At 40.7% G+C, this 18,736-nt stretch overlaps 1 protein-coding gene across 1 annotated transcript in view; it reads right to left on the reverse strand.

Moving 5' to 3' along the window:
- Positions 1-286: 286 nt before the first annotated feature.
- The window catches only part of TBX2 (T-box transcription factor 2), a 59,771-nt gene continuing 41,321 nt past the window's right edge, over positions 287-18,736 (reverse strand). Inside the window, exon 7 of the mRNA XM_087890105.1 lies at positions 287-2,355. Within this exon, the coding sequence (XP_087746231.1) occupies positions 1,873-2,355 (483 nt within the window). The 3' untranslated portion in view covers positions 287-1,872. The remainder of the gene's footprint in view (positions 2,356-18,736) is intronic.

Here is an 18,736-nt window from a genome sequence, read left to right on the forward strand (position 1 = left end):
GAATTACCTACCTGCCCCACCTCTACAATCCAGCTGGGTTTGTTCCAGCTGAACCAAGAAGAGATGCTGGCTTCGGGAGTTGCAGAGGTGACGTGGTCCATCACGGCAAGGAAAAAAGCGTGGGGCTGCACAACCAAACCCTCCCCAAAGATTTGCCATTTCAAAGGTCTGTCCCCCCCACCCCCACCCCCCGTGGCTCATGAGGATTCGAACTGACACCCCCACCTCCATTTCCAGGTCCCAGGTTGAAAAAAATAAAGAGAGAAAAACCAAAGAGGAAGAAAACTCTTTGAATATTTTTTTTTTATTGAAAGTTGTGAGAGGACTCATCCCAAAAAATCGAACCGAGAAGATACCTGAATAACCAGCACATTTCTAATGATGCCATTAAAAAAAAAAAAAACAATATACAGCACACCCTCCATGTGATATTTTAAATTTTCATATAGTTTTAAAGGTTTCTGGTATTCTTTCTCCCTCACCCCCACTGGAGTGAAAAATAAAAATCTTCCTGTACTGTTTTTTTTTTTTCTCTTTGAATACCCCGCACTGTAAAAGTTTTTTTTTTTAAATCATTCACTCATTATTCACCGTTCTTTGAACTATATATAAGGAGAACGTCGTATATATTTCCCTGTCGAGTTCCTTTTGAAGGATTTGATCGTCTCCTGGCCTTTTTAGCCGGATCTAAAAATAATGATTGTCTTCCAACAGACGGGGTAAACATTTTTCCTCGTTTTTTTTTTTTTTTTAGATACAGAACAAAATTTTTCTTCCGTTCACGAAGAGTTAAACAAGCAGGGAAGTCTGTGGCAGGTCAAAAAAATAAAATTCATGGATGGTTGCTCCGCCCTTCCGTTCAAAGCCCCGCCCCTTCGATGTCATGTGGGAAAGTGGGCAGGGCTTGGACGGCACCGCCCTGGCCACGCCTACCTGGTTTTTGACCCCTCCCCAGGGACCTCTGAAACAGATCTTCATTTACAATATATGTACGTTCACGTAAAATGAAAAAAAAAGAAAGAAAACAATCAAACATGAGTTAAACTCTAATTATGTACACTCCAATGTACAACTCTAAATAAATTAATACCAATTTTTGCATATTTGGGGGGGGATTCGTTATAGCTTATTTACAGAAATTACCATTTTATTCCATAAATATTATGTTTCTTTTTTTTTTTTTCCTTTTTCACTTTAAATTTTCTGATACTGCAGAGAGAAAATCCCCAAACAGAAAGATCCGAAGTCACACGTGGATTGTGCCAACTCTGAAAGTTGGGAAGTGGAAAGAGTTCATGTTTATTTTGCTTTTTTTTTTCTTTTTCTTTTCTGGTGGCCTTCGAGACCCTTGTGAATACGTCACTCACCTCCTCTGGCTAATAATGAACCCAATTTCCTAACATTTAGAGCTTGGCAAAAAAAGCTTTCCTCTTCCCCGTTTTCCTAGCATCGGAGAGCCGAGTCCTACGGCATAGTTTGCGTTTCAAAATTCAATTCTCAGAGGAAGAAAAGTGCCAAGGGTTTTTCCAAAATAATTTGGAGGTGAACTAAGACGCCATCTTCTTCTCTGGCGGCCATTTTAGAGATGCATTTGGCTTAAAATGGACCTCTTCTGCTCGATCCTGGGCCCAAAAACAGATAAGATATGGGTAGGCTGTTGAGATCACAGCGTGAGTTCGAAAACCTGGTTAGCAACGGCCTTCCTACATGCTTTCCCTGCCTCCTGCTTGGCCTTCGGCTCTGCTTGCGCCTCTAGTAGGATGCCAAGCTACTGATGCCTCTAGACTCCGACCCCTCTCAATCTCCTCTCTTTTTCTTAAAAAATAAATATTTATATGCTGTGTGCTGTACACATCTCTTTCCCAGCCACTCCTAAGCTCTAGGAGGTTGGCTGCTTCCGTGAACTGTCGACTTGGGGGAATTCCTACTAGGGGATACTTCCCTTTGGGTCTCCAAACCACTGACCAGTCTCTGGATGTTTTGCAACTCGTTCATGGACTCTTTCAAAGATGGCTTGGGGGACAGAGACGCCCGCTGGGTGCTGGCTTTCGGGACGGGCAGATCCGAAAGAGGACTCGATTCCCGACTGTTCCCGGGCTTGGAGGCTTCCGCGCCGGCGTTCAAACCGGCAGGCAACCCGGTGGTTAGGAGGCTGGTGCTGGGAGGGATGGCCACCGGGATCTGGTAAGGGTTGAACCGCGGGCGAGGTCGAGCGCTGCTCAGGAACGGGTTCCGGGAAAGCGAGCTGGCGGTGGTGGCACTGGTCACCGGCATGGCAGAGGCTGCGGCAGCTGCAGCCGCCATGTAAGTATATGGGTAAGGAAAAAGTCCCCCAAAAGTAGGCAGTGGGATTCCCTGGAAGGAGAAAGAATGAGATGGGAAAATGGGTCAGCCTCGTCAGACTAAACAACAGTTCATTTAGTGACCGTTCTGATGGCTGTCTGCTAAAATAAAGCAAGGTCATGCACAGATGAAAGTAAATCAGGAAACCTGTAATTGTGGAGTCTGTCTGGCAAGAACAAAGACTGCTTATTCACAAGAAATATGCACGTGTAACGCTTGTAACAATTCTGGATCGTCAGAAAGCTGATAAAAGTAACGAAGAGTTAGGCAACTTGCAGACCTCAGCTAAACGTTAGGAATAGAGATGGTCTGCAGCAAATAAAATGTGTATTAGATAACTCCTGGGACATTCATTAGCCACGGTTTAGGAATAGGGACAGCTAGAGACCAATAGAACAAATTGTAGAATTATTACTAAAATGTTTATTAGATGATATTTCTTATTATACGGCCTCGTCCCACCTTGTCCTTTACTGAAAATGTATAAAGTTTTCTTAATCCTTTGTTCTTGGCTCTCTTGGCATTTTGCCCAGGAGCCCTTTTCCTTGGGGTACCCCAATAAAAAGCAATCAAAACCTGCACCTCGTGTCTGGCATCCTTCATTGGCCTTGGCACCAGGCTCAGACCCAAATTGGGGACAACAGTTCGAAGTTACAACAGCACTGAAAAAAGTGACTTACAACCAGTTTTCACACTTAACGACCATTGTAGCCTTCCCACGGTCACATGATCAAAATTCAGCTGCTTAGAACGCGGCAAAGAGCGATAAATGATGGCTGGTTGCCAAGCAACCAGATCGGATCACGTGATCTGGAGCAGGGGTCTCCAACCTTGGCAACTTTAAGCCTGGCAGACTTCAACTCCCAGAATTCTGAGAGCTGAAGTCCTCCAGGCTTAAAGTCCTCCAGGCTTAAAGCAAAGCTGGCTGGGGAATTCTGGGAGTTGAAGTCCTCCAGGTTTAAAGGAATGGTAGCTGGGGAATTCTGGGAGTTGAAGTCCGCCAGGTTTAAAGTTGCCAAGGTTGGAGGCCCCTGATCTGGAGGGGGGGGAGGACGACTTTAAAACCAAGTCGTAGGTATCTCTGAGGAGGTCCGTCAGAACTTCAAATGGTCCCTAAGTGAGCAGTCGTGGAGTAGTCCTCAACTTACAACCGATCGTTTAGTGACCGTTTGAAATTACACTGGCACTTGAAAGAAAAAGTGAATTAGGACTATTTTTCCACACTTACGACCATTGCAGCCTCCCCATGGTCACACGATCAAAATTCAGATGCTTGGAAGCTGACGGATGCTTTAGGACGGATGCAGTGTACCGCCCAGGGATCACGTGATCCCATTTTTGCGACCGTCTGACCAGCAAAGTTAACGGGGAAGCCCGATTCACTTAACAACCATGTTACTAACTTATCGACTGCAGTGATTTGCTTAACAACTCTGGCAAACAAGGTCGTAAAATGGGGCCCAAGTCACTTCACGACTGTCTCACTTAGCAACGGGAATTTTGGGCTCGCTTGTGGCCCTAGAAGTCAAGGATTACCTGTAGCTCTACTCTCGTATATTTCATTTTTTTTCCCCCGGTGCTAGAAAAATCAAGAGAAATGCAAAGCTGTCCGACCAACAATTGCTTTCTTCGTTTGCACCACAGTTGTGAGCAATTACAGCTGGGTTTCCTGGGAATCCAGTAAAACCTTCCCCACTCCATTCCCATAAATACTGCAGGCAGTTTCCCACCCACATCAAACCCTTCGTCGATTTATTTGCTTAGTAACTGTATATCCTGCCCAGTCCTTAGCGGCTTGGCTGGGACCCATAAGAGAAAACAGCTACATTAAAAAAAAAAAAAAATTAAAAAATCAGGATTATAAATTTTAAATGCAACGTAAAATATCAGCAAAGGAAACGCCCTCCGGCTAAGAAAGCTAAAAGCAGTAACTTTGACTTTTTTTTTCTTTTTTAAGCCCCATGATACAAGTAGTCCTCGACTTACAACAGTTCGTTTAGTGACCTTTTGAAGTTACAACGGCACTGAAAAAGTGACTTAGGACCGTTTTTCACACTTACAGCTGTTGAAGCATTTCTATGATAAAAAAAATTAGATATATAGAGTAGAGTAGAGTAGAGTAGAGTAGAGTAGAGTAGATTGTGTAAATTTTATTCTGAATGATCCTAACTTAACTGATAAGCCAAATTGACTTAATTATTATCTATTGCTTCTATTCACATTATATATATATATGTTTATTTTGACTGTTCACTGCCCTGAGTCCTTCGGGAGAAGGGCGGTATAAAAATTAAATAAATAGAATAGAATAGAATAGAATAGAATAGAATAGAATAGAATAGAATAGAATAGAATAGAATAGAATAAACAGAGTTGGAAGGGACCTTGGAGGTCTTCTAGTCCAACCCCCTGCTTAGGCAGGAAACAAATGGTAATCCAATCTCTTCTTAAAAACTTCCAGTGTTGGAGCATTTACAACTTCTGGAGGCAAGTAGTTCCACTGATTAATTGTTGGTAAATGACATGATCAAAAAATCAGACATTTGGTAAATGACTCATATATAGATTGATAGATAGATAGATAGATAGATAGATAGATAGATAGATAGATAGACAGATAGACAGATAAATAGATAAATAGATAAATAGATATTGTTTGAAACACTGTTGTGCCCTTAAGAGCAAGGGAGTGGATTAGAAAAAAAATGTCTGCTTAATAATATGGCTTTTAACCCTTATTATAATAATATAGTAATAATATCGGTTTGACTCTAGTGTTTTTCAACCTTGGGAACTTTTAAGATAGGTGGACTTCAACTCTCAGCATTCCCCAGCTTGTTGAAGCATCCCTGCGGTTACAGGAGAGATCGTGTCCTGGTGAAGACCGGCAGCAAACAGATTTAAATCCTCGTTTCTCAACCACAGCAACTTTAGGGCAGGCGGACTTCAGCTCCCAGAATTCCTCAGCCAGTCTTTGAGGATTCCATTTTAATTGGTAGATTCTTGGAGGCCGAGAAGCGGTTCTGAGAATCTAACTTGCAGAATACAATCCTGCTTATCCTGCCTTTCGTGCCACCATTTTTTGAAGGACATACAAAACGTTTGCATTGGAAGAAAGTTATTTTTCTGGGTCAGTATAGGTAGTAGTCCTTGAATTAGGGCAGGACAAGAAGCAACGGATGGAAACTTATCATGGAGAGAAGCAACCTAGAACTAAGGAGAAATTTCCTGACAGGGAGAACAATTAACCAGTGGAACAGCTTGCCTCCAGAAGTTGTGAATGCTTCAACACTTGAAGTTTATAAGATGTTGGATAACCATTTGTCTGAAGTGGTGTAGGGTTTCCTGCCTAAGCAGGGGGTTGGACTAGAAGACCTCCAAGGTCCCTTTCAACTCCATTATTCCATTCTATTATGACCATACTTGTAGTGACGTGTTTGAAATCGTGAGGCAGCTCAATAAAGTGAATTAGGACCAGTCCTCACACTTACGTCCATCACAGTGGCCTTGTGGTCATGTGATCCTTGGCAACAATCACACATTTACAATATAGCTAGTCCTCGACTTACCACAGCTCATTTAGCGACCGTTCGAAGTTACAACCGCACTGAAAAAAGTAACGTAGGTAGGGCCAGTTTTCACTTTTACGACCGTTGCAGAATCCCCCGTGGTCACGTGATCAAAATTCAGATGCTCAGCATATTTATTTTTTTATTTATTTTTTATTTGGAAAATTTATATCGCCGCCAACTCACTCACAGCAGCAATTATGACGGTTGCCATATCCCGGAGTCACGTGATTCTGTTTTGTGACCTTCTGACAGGCAAAGAACAATGGGGGAGCCAGATTCACTTAACAACCGGGGTTACTAACATAACAACTGCAGTGATTCCCTTAACAACTATTGCAAGAAAGGTCATAAAATAGGGCGAAACTCACGTAACAATTATCACGCTTAGCAACAGAAATTTTTGGGCTCAATAATCATCGTAGAGTCAAGGACTGTCCGTCAATAAAATAATTTATGGATTGCGTCAATACTTTTCCTAACATATGCTTAATTGGACGAGTGACTCATCTTCCCTCTCTCTTCGTCATATGGACTAGAACACTGTAATTAAATTGGATCGTTCTTCCTGTTACAAAATGAAACCATGTTGCTTGGCTGTTTTCTATCCTACCTGCCAAAATAATTTGTCAGGGCAATCCTGATTTTATTTCACAATATAATATTTTGAGCATCTGTTCAGAAACAACTGAGGCCTGCTAGGAAATACAAAGACTAGTCAAAACACGTTCAAAATATAGCAATTTCGTAGAAGACATCAATGCAACCAGATCTCTCACAAGATTGTGGGGGGGAAAGGCCATTTGAATTTTGTGAAAAAACTTGGAGATAGATAGATAGTTAGATAGATAGATAGATAGATAGATAGATAGATAGATAGATAGATAGATATAGATATAGATATAGATATAGATATAGATATAGATATAGATGTTTTCTGAGGTTTTCGCGGTTGTTTGTATGTAGGTCTTTGGTTATTCGGGTTTTCTCCCGCGTGAAATTGGAAGTGTCTTGGCGACGTTTTGACGAAGTCCCATTCGTCATCTTCAGGCTGGTGTCTTCGGCTTCGTGCTTCTAGAAGCGGTCACACATTGCTCCTAGAAGCACGAAGCCGAAGACACCAGCCTGAAGATGACGAATGGGACTTCGTCGAAATGTCGCCAAGACACTTCCAATTTTACGCGGGAGAAAACCCGAATAATCAAAGACCTACATAGATGTAGATGTAGATGTAGATGTAGATGTAGATGTAGATGTAGATGTAGATGTAGATGTAGATGTAGAGATAGAGATAGAGATAGAGATAGAGATAGAGATAGAGATAGAGATAGAGATAGAGATAGAGATAGAGATAGAGATAGAGATATATAAAGTGTTTTTCTATCAAGGCACCTGGTCTACCCCAGCATGTGGGAGGGAGCAGTGGTGGGTTTCAAATTTTTTTACTACCCTTATAAGGCCGAAATAGATCTATCTTAGTCTCCCAATGGGCAGCAAAGGGTCTGCTGGCTGCCAGAAGAAAAAAAGCCCAGAAACTAGTGAATTGTGATTTCACTGAACTAGGGCTGCATAATATCTTGGTTTATGTAGGTAGAACCTGGCTAAAGAGAAATACACATAAAACCTGTATATATATATATATATATATATATATATATATATATATATATATATGGAACTTGTTCTGCTGCAAACGCTAAATAGCATGAAAAGTTCTGCAATCATGGAAAAACATATTTATAGAAATATGTCTCGCCAAAGATAAACCTAATTCATTTTTTCCCCAGGTAAGTTTGCACAGAAATGCAATCTTAATTTGGAAAACCTATCTATGCAATCTCTCAATATTGAAGCACTTAAGACAGGAACCTAAAACAATAGATTAATTCAGACATGGGCATTTGTTCTTTTGACTGCTTCTATCCAGCCAGCATGAGATCAATTGAAATTAGAAATCAAATATAAATAAGTCTATGCCATCAATGCAATAGAACTGCATTGCTTTTATCTTGAAGATGACTGTTATTTTTTTTTTCAATTTACATATGTGTGCGTACGTGCGGGCTTACACCCCTTTGCAGTACAGATAGTCCTCGACTTATGACCACAATCGAGCCCCAAATTTATGTTGTTAAGTGAGACCTTTGTTAAGTGAGCTTTGCCCCATTTTACAACCTTTCTCACCACAGCTGTTAAGTGAATCACTGCCGTTGATAAGGTAGTAACCTGGTTGTTAAGTGAATCTGGCTTCCCTGTTTACTTTGCTTGTCAAAAGGTCGCAAAAGGGGATCACACAATCTCAGGACACAGCAACGGTCATAAGTATGAATCGGTTGCCAAGCAGCTGAAGTTTGATCATATGATTGTGGGAATCATGTTACAAAGCTTGTAACTGTGTAAAATGGTCATAAGTCCCTTTTTTCAGTGACGTCGTAACTTTGAATAGTCACTAAATGAACTGTTGTAAGTTGAGAATTATTTGTAGAATTATTTGTAGTGTGTTGGTCCTATTGGTTCAGTCCTCCACAACAGCCCCAGTTTCTCCTGCGACCCCTTGGGAAAATTAATTGCCCACTCTTGCAATAACTCCATCTATAGCAGGGGTCGGCAACCTTAAATACTCAAAGAGCCACAAAGGTCCTAACCGGAAGCCCCACATTCAATTCTGGAGCCGACCGGAAGTCCGGTTCCCCCACCATAGAGTCTCCTCCTAGCATGGCGTCTTTTTTCCTCTACCTGTCCTAACCGAAAGCCCTATCAATTGTAGAGCCGACCAGAGACAGGGAGCCGCAGCAGAGGGATGAAAGAGCCACATGCGGCTCCAGAGCCGCGGGTTGCTGACCCCTGATCTATAGCTATGATTACCACAACAATTTTAGCCAAATGAATAAAGGGAAAAAAAATGACAATACAATTAAACAGAAAAGAGAAAAACTCCAGGTGCTTTTTAAAAAACTTTTCTTATGTATTTGGAACTCTGGGAAATTAAAAGAATACATTGGAACGTTGCACCTTCCCATTTCAGATGCTGTTTTACTATTCCAAATCAGAATATCTAGATAACATGGCCCTCTCTATAGTCAGGAGAGGAAATGTTGAAAATAATCTGATTTTACACCTTCCGGGTATTTCTGCTCATATCTCCTTCCCTTCATTGTAAGAGAAGAGCCGAGTTAAGGTATGGTAGCACCTTTTCCAACAATCAAAGGTTATTAAAAGTTTTTGTGGTGGTGATCGAGAAACCGTATTCCCAGACTTCAAATTTTGACTTCCATACATAATGTTCTTCTGCTGCCTCTTTGAAATTTGTATATTAACCTAAAGTTCTTATACAGATAGTCCTCAGCTTATGACCAAATAGTTTATAGATAAATAGGTAAGTAAGTAAGTAAATTGGTGAGGAGCAGCCAAGAGTTAGTTTTTCTTTCTTTCTTTCTTTCTTTCTTTCTTTCTTTCTTTCTTTCTTTCTTTCTTTCTTTCTTTCTTTCTTCTTTCTTTCTTTCTTTCTTTCTCTAGCTCTCTATCTCTTTTTCTTTCCTTTTTCTTTCTTTTCTTTTCTTTTCTTTCTATCTAGCTCTTCCCACTTATGGCTATATCCATGTTGCTTGTATCTTTACAACTTACATTGTTTTTATTGTTTCCTAGTATGATTTGATTGCTTATTAGTATCCTATGACTATCACTAAGCGTTGTATCTTGTGATTCTTGACGAATATATTCTATTTTTTCTTTATGTACACTGAGAGCATCTGCACCAAAAACAAATTCCTTGTGTGTCCAATCACACTTGGCCAATAAAGAATTCTATTCTATTCTATTCTATTCTATTCTATTCTATTCTATTCTATTCTATTCTATTCTATTCCCTTTCCTATTCTATTCTATTCTATTCTATTCACAGTATGTATATCTATCTATCTATCTATCTATCTATCTATCTATCTATCTATCTATCTATCATTTACCTATGTGCTTATGCATTTATTTATGCATTTATGCATTTATATATATGTTCTACCTTTCACAGATTAATGGCTTCTAACAATGTCCTTCCTGCCTTTTGCTGAGAAAGGTGGCTTTAGAAATTAAAATAATAAAGCAAAGCAAAGCAAAGCAAAATAAAATATTAGTGAGAAGCAGCGAAAAGTTTTATTTATTTATTTATTTTTCCATTTACGCAATTATTATTTATTTATATCCTGCCTTTGGTTAAATCGATGTCCTTGCTGAGATGGGTGGCTATAGAAATTAAATTACATATTTTGTGGACAGCGTGTTGGCGGGGTTAAATCTTTTTTAAACAACGCTAACGATAACAACACAAATAAGTATCTGTAGTTCTAATCTTCCAACTTCAACAATGCTATTCTCTCATCATCATTCTTTATAATTTTTCCCATCAATTCGTTTAAACATAGATAACATTTCTTTGCGCCATGTATTTACTGTCCCCTACTAAATTACTAATATTTAATATTTTAAGAATTACTCATTATTCCACCATAACTTCAATGTTACAAATGTGTAGGATTACTAATAAAGCCAAATATTAACAATATTTAATCAATCCCGGGAGCGTATCTCAAAATCCCCACAATTTCTAATCCTTAATATTTTAAATTCACAATATACTTTAACACACTATTAATGTTAATACTACAATTAAATTACCTAATCCTAAATTTCCACCTACTAATCTTAACTTAATTTTTAGTTATAATAAGTTGTATTATCTATTAATACATATACTACTATTTTCCCTATTTGTATTTTCCCATTTTATTAATATATTTCCTCAATATTCATCATCTCTTAACCTTTTTAAAATTCCATCATTTATTGACTTTTTAGTCAGTCTTTTATCTCTCTTACTCTTGGAATCTTGTAGCTCTTTTTGATATTTTTGTGCCTACTGAATATTCCCTTCTGGGAATGTCTCTTTCTGCTGTATTATTAGGACACCCATCAACAAGACTTCCTTTTTTTAAAAAGAGAGTTTTCTTTTTTTTCCTCTAAATCTTTCTCTTTTTTTGAACAGATTTTTCTCTTTTCTCTCTATTCTATTATAAGCTTTTAAGGAGTTATCTAATTGATTCCTACTTATATATCCTTTCTCTTCTTTATTTTTAGCTTCTTGTGTCTCATTTTGATTTTTTCCCCTCCACTGCTTCTTCTAATTTCTCATCTATTTCTTGCATATCGTGTTCCTCTTTTCGTGACTTCTACATTCATTTCCGTGTCTTTAAACAATCCCCTTGTCCAGTGGTGAAATCCAAATTTTTTTACTACCGGTTCTGTGGGCATGGCTTGGTGTGCGTGGCAGGGGAAGGATACTGCAAAATCTCCATTCCGACCCCACTCCTGGGGAAAGGATATTGCAAAATCTCCATTCTCACCCCACTCCAGGGGAAGGATACTGCAAAATCCCCATTCCCTCCCCACTCCTGGGGAAAGGATATTGCAAAATCTCCATTCCCACCCCATTCTGGGGCCAGCCAGAGGTGGTATTTCCCATTCTCCGAACTACTCAAAATTTCCGCTACCGGTTCTCCAGAACCTGTCAGAACCTGCTGGATTTCACCCCTGCCCTTGTCGTCTCCTTATTGTTCTTTATAGTTTCACGCACACTTTTTAGCATCAGGTATATTTTTTCATATGCCTCTATTATCCCTTGTAAATCCATTTTATAACAATTTAATAAAAAATTACTCAATATATTTCTATAGTGCCAACATCTAAGAGGGCAGCGTTTCAATCAGTGGCCATTCCTGCTCTTGAGAAGATGATGGGGCGTTTTTGCGCATCACATGCAATTTTGGACCTTCTGTGCATGCACAGAGGGTCAAAAACAGGTTACTTCCTGGTTAAAACCAGGAAGTAACGACGTCCAGGTGGGTGGGCGGACCCTTGCGCTGCTGCCGCTACCAGTTCACCAAATCACAGGGCGGCAGCACTACCGGTTTGGTCGAACCGGTGCAAACCGGTAATATTTCACCACTGCCTCTCTCCCCTTCTCTCCTCTTAAACGTGATAAAGGAAATTTCCGAAAAGCTATTTTAACAGAATAACAGAGTTCGGATGGGACCTTGGAGGTCTTCTAGTCCAAGGCAGGAGACCTTGCCCTTGAGAAGATCATTGGGCATTTTTATTTACAAAATATAGAATAACAGGGTTGGGAGGGACCTTAGAGGTCTTCTAGTCCAACCCCCTGCTCAGGCAGGAGACCTTATACCATTCTGGACAAATGGGCTGCCTAATGCTTTCCCTGAAAGCATTAAAGACATTCCCTCTCTCTCTCCCCCACTTTTCTCCACCCAAACTTTATGGAGGAGATTTCTGAATTTTGATCCACACCAGCAGTTTACGGTACCCGTGGGATTAATTTTTTTTTCTCCACTAGGCTACTGCGAAAAGTCGCGAAAGTTTGCTGCCAAGTGGAGGCCGGGTGCGATGCCAGCTTTAACTCAACTTCGGAAAGCTGGTTGGTTTTTTTTTTTTTAGTCAACTTGAAACTTACCATAAATGTACAAACAGGACGGTATAATTCCACATCTGCTTATCATAAGCTCTAAGGCACCATTTGCATCCTTAAGGACTAGAAACTGTTTTGTTTTGTTTTGTATTTTTTTAAAAAAGAAAACTATGCCTGAGAATTTGCTGACGTAGACTGCAGCTTTTTTTGTGCTGGACAAAACACACAGAGAGGTCAAAATACATCCGGCTTCCAGCTCCCAAAACTCCTTGGGTGGGGAAGGACTGACTGTTCCCCCTCCAAGGTTTGGGGTGGACTTGTTAGATAAAATAGAGCATGGATGGTTCTATTGTCTAAAAAAGGGACTTTAAAAAAGCACTATTCACTCTTCTGGGACTCAAAATGTGGTCCTCCATTCTTGATTTAACTTTCTTTCTTTCTTTCTTTCTTTCTTTCTTTCTTTCTTTCTTTCTTTCTTTCCTTCTTGCTTTTTTCCTTCTTTCTTTCTTTCTCTCTCTCTCTCTTTCCCTTTCTTGCTTTCTTTCCTTCTTGCTTTCTTCCTTCCTTCCTTTCTTTTTCTTTCTCTCTCTCTCTCTCTCTTTCCCTTTCTTGCTTTCTTTCCTTCTTGCTTTCTTTCTTTTTCTTTCTTTCTCTCCTTTGCTTTCTTTCCTTCTTGCTTTCTTCCTTCCCACCTTCCTTTCTTTCTCTCTCTCTCTCTCTTTCTTTCTTTCCTTTGTATCCCTTTATTATTTTATCAATAACTCAAGGCAGAAAACATATCCAACGCATCTTCCTCCTATTTTCCCCACAACAACAATAAGCCTGTGAAGTGGGTTGGGTTGAAAGAGAGTGAGTGGCCTGAAGTCACCTAGCTGGTTTTCATGCCTAAAGCGGAACTAGAACTCTCCATCTCCTGGTGATTGGGTCAAAGTGGTACTGGTGGCACTCTGGATACGTTTCAAGGTGCTGGTGCTCACCTATAAAGCCCTTCATGGCTTAGGCCCAGGGTACTTGCAGGACCATCTCCAGCCGTTCTCCCATCGTCCTGTGCGCTCTCACAGAGTCGGCCTCCTCAGGATGCCGTCGGCCAAACAATGTCGGCTGACGACCCCCAGGGGGAGGCCGTTCTCTGTGGGAGCCCCGACCCTCTGGAATGGATTGCCCACTGAGCTCAGGACAGCCCCCGACCTTCTTTCCTTCCGTCGCGAGCTGAAGACGTGGCTCTTTCGTCAACTCAACTGATCCGTTTGGGGGTACACTGGTATAATTTTAAATCGTTTTTTAACTGGGTTATTGATTTTAATTTTGTATTGTATTGTGATTTGTATTGAAGTTGTCATTTTGTAAGCCGCCTTGAGTCCCTAGGGAGAAAGGCGGCATATAAATTGCAATAAATAAATAAATAAATAAAGTCATCCATCTGGTTTTCATGCCTAAAGCAGAACTAGAATTCTCCATCTCCTGGTGATTGGCCCAAAGTCACCCAGCTGGTTTTCATGCCTAAAGCAGAACTAGAATTCTCCATCTCCTGGTGATTGGCCCAAAGTCACCCAGCTGGTTTCCATGCCTAAGGCAGGACTAGAACTTTTCATCTCCTGGCCCAAAGTCTCCCAGCTGGCTTTCACAGGTAGGACTTGAACTCACAATCTCTTGCTTTCTAGCTGAGCCTTAACCACTAAACCAAACCAAATGTCTTTCATACATAAAACTGAGACATGCTTTTAAGTACTTTGATATCCTGCGGAAGGAATCAGTGCCTGCCTGATCTCTCTCTGCCTACAGGTAGTCCTTGACTTATGACCACAATGGAGACTGGAACTTCAATTGCTAAGCAAGGCCGTTGTTAAGTGAGTCACACTTGATTTTAAGACATTTTTGCTGTGCCCATTAAGCGAATCACTGCAGTGACTTACAACCATTCATTTAGTGACCATTGAAAGTTACAACATCACTGAAAAAAAGTGACTTATGACCATGGCAGTATCCCCGTGGTCACATGATCAAAATTTTGACAGCTTGGCAACTGACTCATATTTATGACGGTTGCAGTGTTTTGGGGTCATGTGATCACTTTTTGCGACAATGGGGAAGCCAGATTCGCTTAACAAATATGTTACTAAATTAACAACTGTCATGGAGAAAATTTAGCTTATCTGGTCACTAAGAATTGACCCAACATTAATAATACACCCAACACATTACCAATCCACTGCTCTTGTTATTATTCCATGCCTTCTCGGCAGTAAATATGTTTGCAGAGTACAGCAAATTCTGATATATTTTAGGAACAGTGCACAAATAGTGCATTCATTTGACAAAATGTCCTTCAAATTCTTAAAACTTTCTTCAAGTCATAGTCCAGGTTTTTTTTTAGACTCCAGTAACTGATGAAAGCAAAAATCAATAACCATCTGCAAGCCAAATCACAGAACATGAGGCTTAAATAAAAAAAAATCTAATTGGTTCATGCAATATATGCAATAATTAGGAAAAGCAATTTTCTGCCCTGTTGGAAAGGGTGACTTATTGGGTTATTATGCTTGCATTTTAAAAGAGTTTTCTCTCCCGCTACAATAAGTACCATTTTAAGATGAAGTCCACGATATTCAGTTGATCTCTTTGGAGACTAGTTGGTAAAAGTGTGAGTTTAGGGCACAATTCTAGGAGTTTTAATGAATCTAAGAGGCATTTTCTTTTAATGAGAGAGGGCCACCTCACTGATTAGCTGAAAATTATCTTTTAATCGCCGGGAAAAAAATGGTACTTCTTGTTTTGAACTGACTCATGTGTGCATTAGATTAATCAAACTATTTTTTTCCTCTTAGCTGAAGGAAAAAAATAATAATCAAGGAACCACTTTTGAAATAAAAGCATTATTTCAAATCCTTTGAAAAGAGGTATAGTGGGATAAATTGCTATATGTAGTGTTTTGCACACAGTTCTTTAAAAGACACTTCATAGGTAGCATAAACTCCAGCAGATGATATTCAGGTAAAATACACTCTTACATAGGTAGTCCTCAACTTACGACCACAATTGAACCCAAAATTTATGTTGCTAAGTGAGTTTTGCCCCATTTTCTTGCCATGGTTGTTAAGTGAATCACTGCACGTGTTAAGCTAGTAACACCGTCGTTAAGTGAATCTGGCTTCCCCATTGACTTTGCTTGTCAGGAGGTCACAAAAGGGGATCACATGACCCTGGGATGCGACCACAGGGATGCTACAACAAGCATCACATGGCTGGGGGATGCTGGGAGTTGAAGTCCACGTATCTTAAAAGTTCCCAAGGCTGAAAAAACACTGGGGTGAAACCTATATTATTGCCATATTAGTATCAGGGGTTTCCAATTCAATAGTATATAGAATGTGTAGGATGTGTGTTATTGTTTTATTTTTATAGTTTTCTCACGTATGATGTACACTGAAGATGGCATTTAATTTCGTTGCACAAAATGCAATGACAATAAAGTAAACTAATATTATTATAAGGGTCAAACCCATATACACATTTTTTTTAACCGCTCCTTTGCTGTAAAAGGGGCACAAACAACTTGGCCTTTTTGACCAAAAAAAGAGAAATATTATTTATCTTCAGCCGTGCCCATTTTGCAATTACCATTTTTAGACTGGAACATCTGTTTATTGGACAGAATTCCCAACTGTGATGTCAAAACTGTGATTGTGAACTGTTTTGCCATTTATTGGGGCTTAAGACGCAATATATTTTGGAGCTTGGGGCTTTCAGCTCAGCCGAAACGGACTCAACTCTCACGCATCATGCGTAAGAGTGACCCTCTCAAAAAAAATGAAATCCAGATTTCTGGCTTTACCCAAAGATAAGCAAGCTCAGAGTTTTAAAGTTGACTGGGACTGTTTTGTCTTTTTACCAACAAAAGCATTCTATTCAGGGGTGAAATCCAGCAGGTTCTGACAGGTTCTGGAGAACCGGTAGCGGAAATTTTGAGTAGTTCGGAGAACTGGTAGCGGAAATTTTGAGTAGTTCGGAGAACCGGTAGCGGAAATTTTGAGTAGTTCGGAGAACCGGTAGCGGAAATTTTGAGTAGTTTGAAGAACTGGCAAATACCGCCTTTGGCTGTCCCCAGAGTGGAGTGGGAATGGAGATTTTGCAATATCCTTCTCCCAGGAGTGGGGAGGGAATGGGGATTTTGCAGTATCCTTCCCCTGCCATGCCCACCAAGCCACGTCACGCCCACCAAGCCATGCCCACAGAACCAGTAGTAAAAAAAAATTGGATTTTACCACTGATTCTATTATATCAAGTTGGTACCATGTTTCCCCGAAAATAAGACCCTGTCTTATAAGATACCTGTACTGCACCAGAGGCAATCACAAGTCAACGCCCTTTCTCCCGTTTCTACATTTCTCCTTTCCCTCATTTTTCCTACTATTTGCTTTCATCTTTTTGTATTCTATATTATATAAACAAATATATCATGTATTTAGAACAGTTGCAGCATCTCATGCAGTGGTGGGCTGCCCCAGTTCACACCGGTTCTATAGAACAGGTAGTAAAACCAGCGAGAAGCTCCGCCCACCGACCCCGACGTCATCAAAATGCTTCTGCGCATGTGCAGAACAGCGCACGCGCAGCCCCATTGCAAACCGGGAGTAAAGGTAGGTAGAACCCACCCCTGACCTCATGGTCACGTGATTCCCCATTTGTGACTTTTCCAGCCAGCTTTCGACAAGCAAAGTCAACGGGGGAAAAGCCGGATTTGCTTCATGACCATGTGATTCATTTAACAATGGCAGTGATTTGCTTAACAATTGCAAAATTGTTACCCTGTGGTCAGCTGGGCAGCAATAAATTTAATTAATTAATTAATTAAGATAAAGATAAATAATATACATATCTAAATGACAATCGCCTTGTTTAGCCATGGAAATTCGGGTCCCAATTTGTGGTCGTAAATCGAGGACTACCCATATTCTACATCCCAACATATTTGGGCCATCAAGAACACTCGTTCTTCATCGCTTACTGTGCAATTCCTTATCTGCCTTGACACATCGTGCTTAGCCATGTTTAATTTAACCAAAATTTATTCAATTAGCCCATTTTCTGGAGGCAGAGGGTGCTATAAACGAATTGCAGAAGGTAGGTTTGATTAATAACCTAGAGGCCAGACTTGAACAGATCTGTTTTTGAGACCCAATCACTATTTAGGTTTAGGAAAAAAAGTACTTCTTGCTATAAAAATCGGACCAGACAACCAATGGTAAGATTTAGCTGGTTCAGGCCGGTTCGGGAAAACCGGTAGCTAAATAGCTGGCTGCCTTCCTCCCTTCCCGCTCCTTCCAGGAGTCCCCACGTGCCCCATTTTGGCTCCCAGGTACGGTAAGTGCAGGGAGGCCTCCTAGGTCCAAAACGGGCCATAGGGGGGTGGGGCGGCCCATCGCATTCCCCCCCCGGCAGCCCGTTTTTGCTCCCAGAGGGGTGCAGGAGGCCAAGTATTGCCTGTCACACTCCCTAGCCATGCCCACCATAGCCACACCCACCCAGAGGGTCATTAGGGCAGAGAACCGGTTGTTAAATTATTTGAATCCCACCACTGCAGCAGATTACAATTGCAAAGTTTGTAAACGTGCAAAAGAAATCAGTAACAACAACAACAAGAAAAAACACCACAAATCCAGTTCAGGTTATGCCCTAAGCTTGTTCTTCTTAGCAACGTCCTCAGTCAACAGTTGACTTTGTTAAGTCAACTCCATCCAACTGGGAAGCGTAAGAGGAGAAACTTGGAGGTCCTTCAGGTAGAAAAACCAGCCATCAGAACTGGAGCCGTTAGCTTCGATCAAGGGACGTTGTCCATAACTCCTGATGTTTTTCCCTGCCATGCTCAGAGAGACATTGGTTGTCTTCTGGAAGTCATAGCTGGAGGCCAGCGGAACTGACCGATAAATGATTTGTATCCCAAGGCATGACATTGTTGTCAACGCTATCAGGGGTGGGTTCTAAAATTTTTTACTACCGGTTCTGTGGGCGTGGCTTATTTTGTGGGCGTGGCTTGATGGTCATGTGACAATTATTTAGGATTTAGCAGAGGTACTGGTCTACCAGGCTTTTAACTGCTTGCAGAGCTGTACCAATCTACCCATTTATTTTTGCAGGCACCGGTCTACTCATGTATTTTTGCAGGCACTAGTCTACCCATTTATTTTTGCAGGCACCGGTCTACTCATGTATTTTTGCAGGCACTGGTCTACCCATTTATTTTTGCAGGCACTGGTCTACTCATGTATTTTTGCAGGCCCTGGTCTACCCATTTATTTTTGCAGGCACCGGTCTACTCGTGTATCTTTGCAGGCACTGGTCTACTCATGTATTT

The sequence above is a fragment of the Pantherophis guttatus genome, chromosome 1 (assembly GCF_059756535.1).
Source record: "Pantherophis guttatus breed Tessera chromosome 1, ASM5975653v1, whole genome shotgun sequence".
Taxonomy (NCBI): domain Eukaryota; kingdom Metazoa; phylum Chordata; class Lepidosauria; order Squamata; family Colubridae; genus Pantherophis; species Pantherophis guttatus.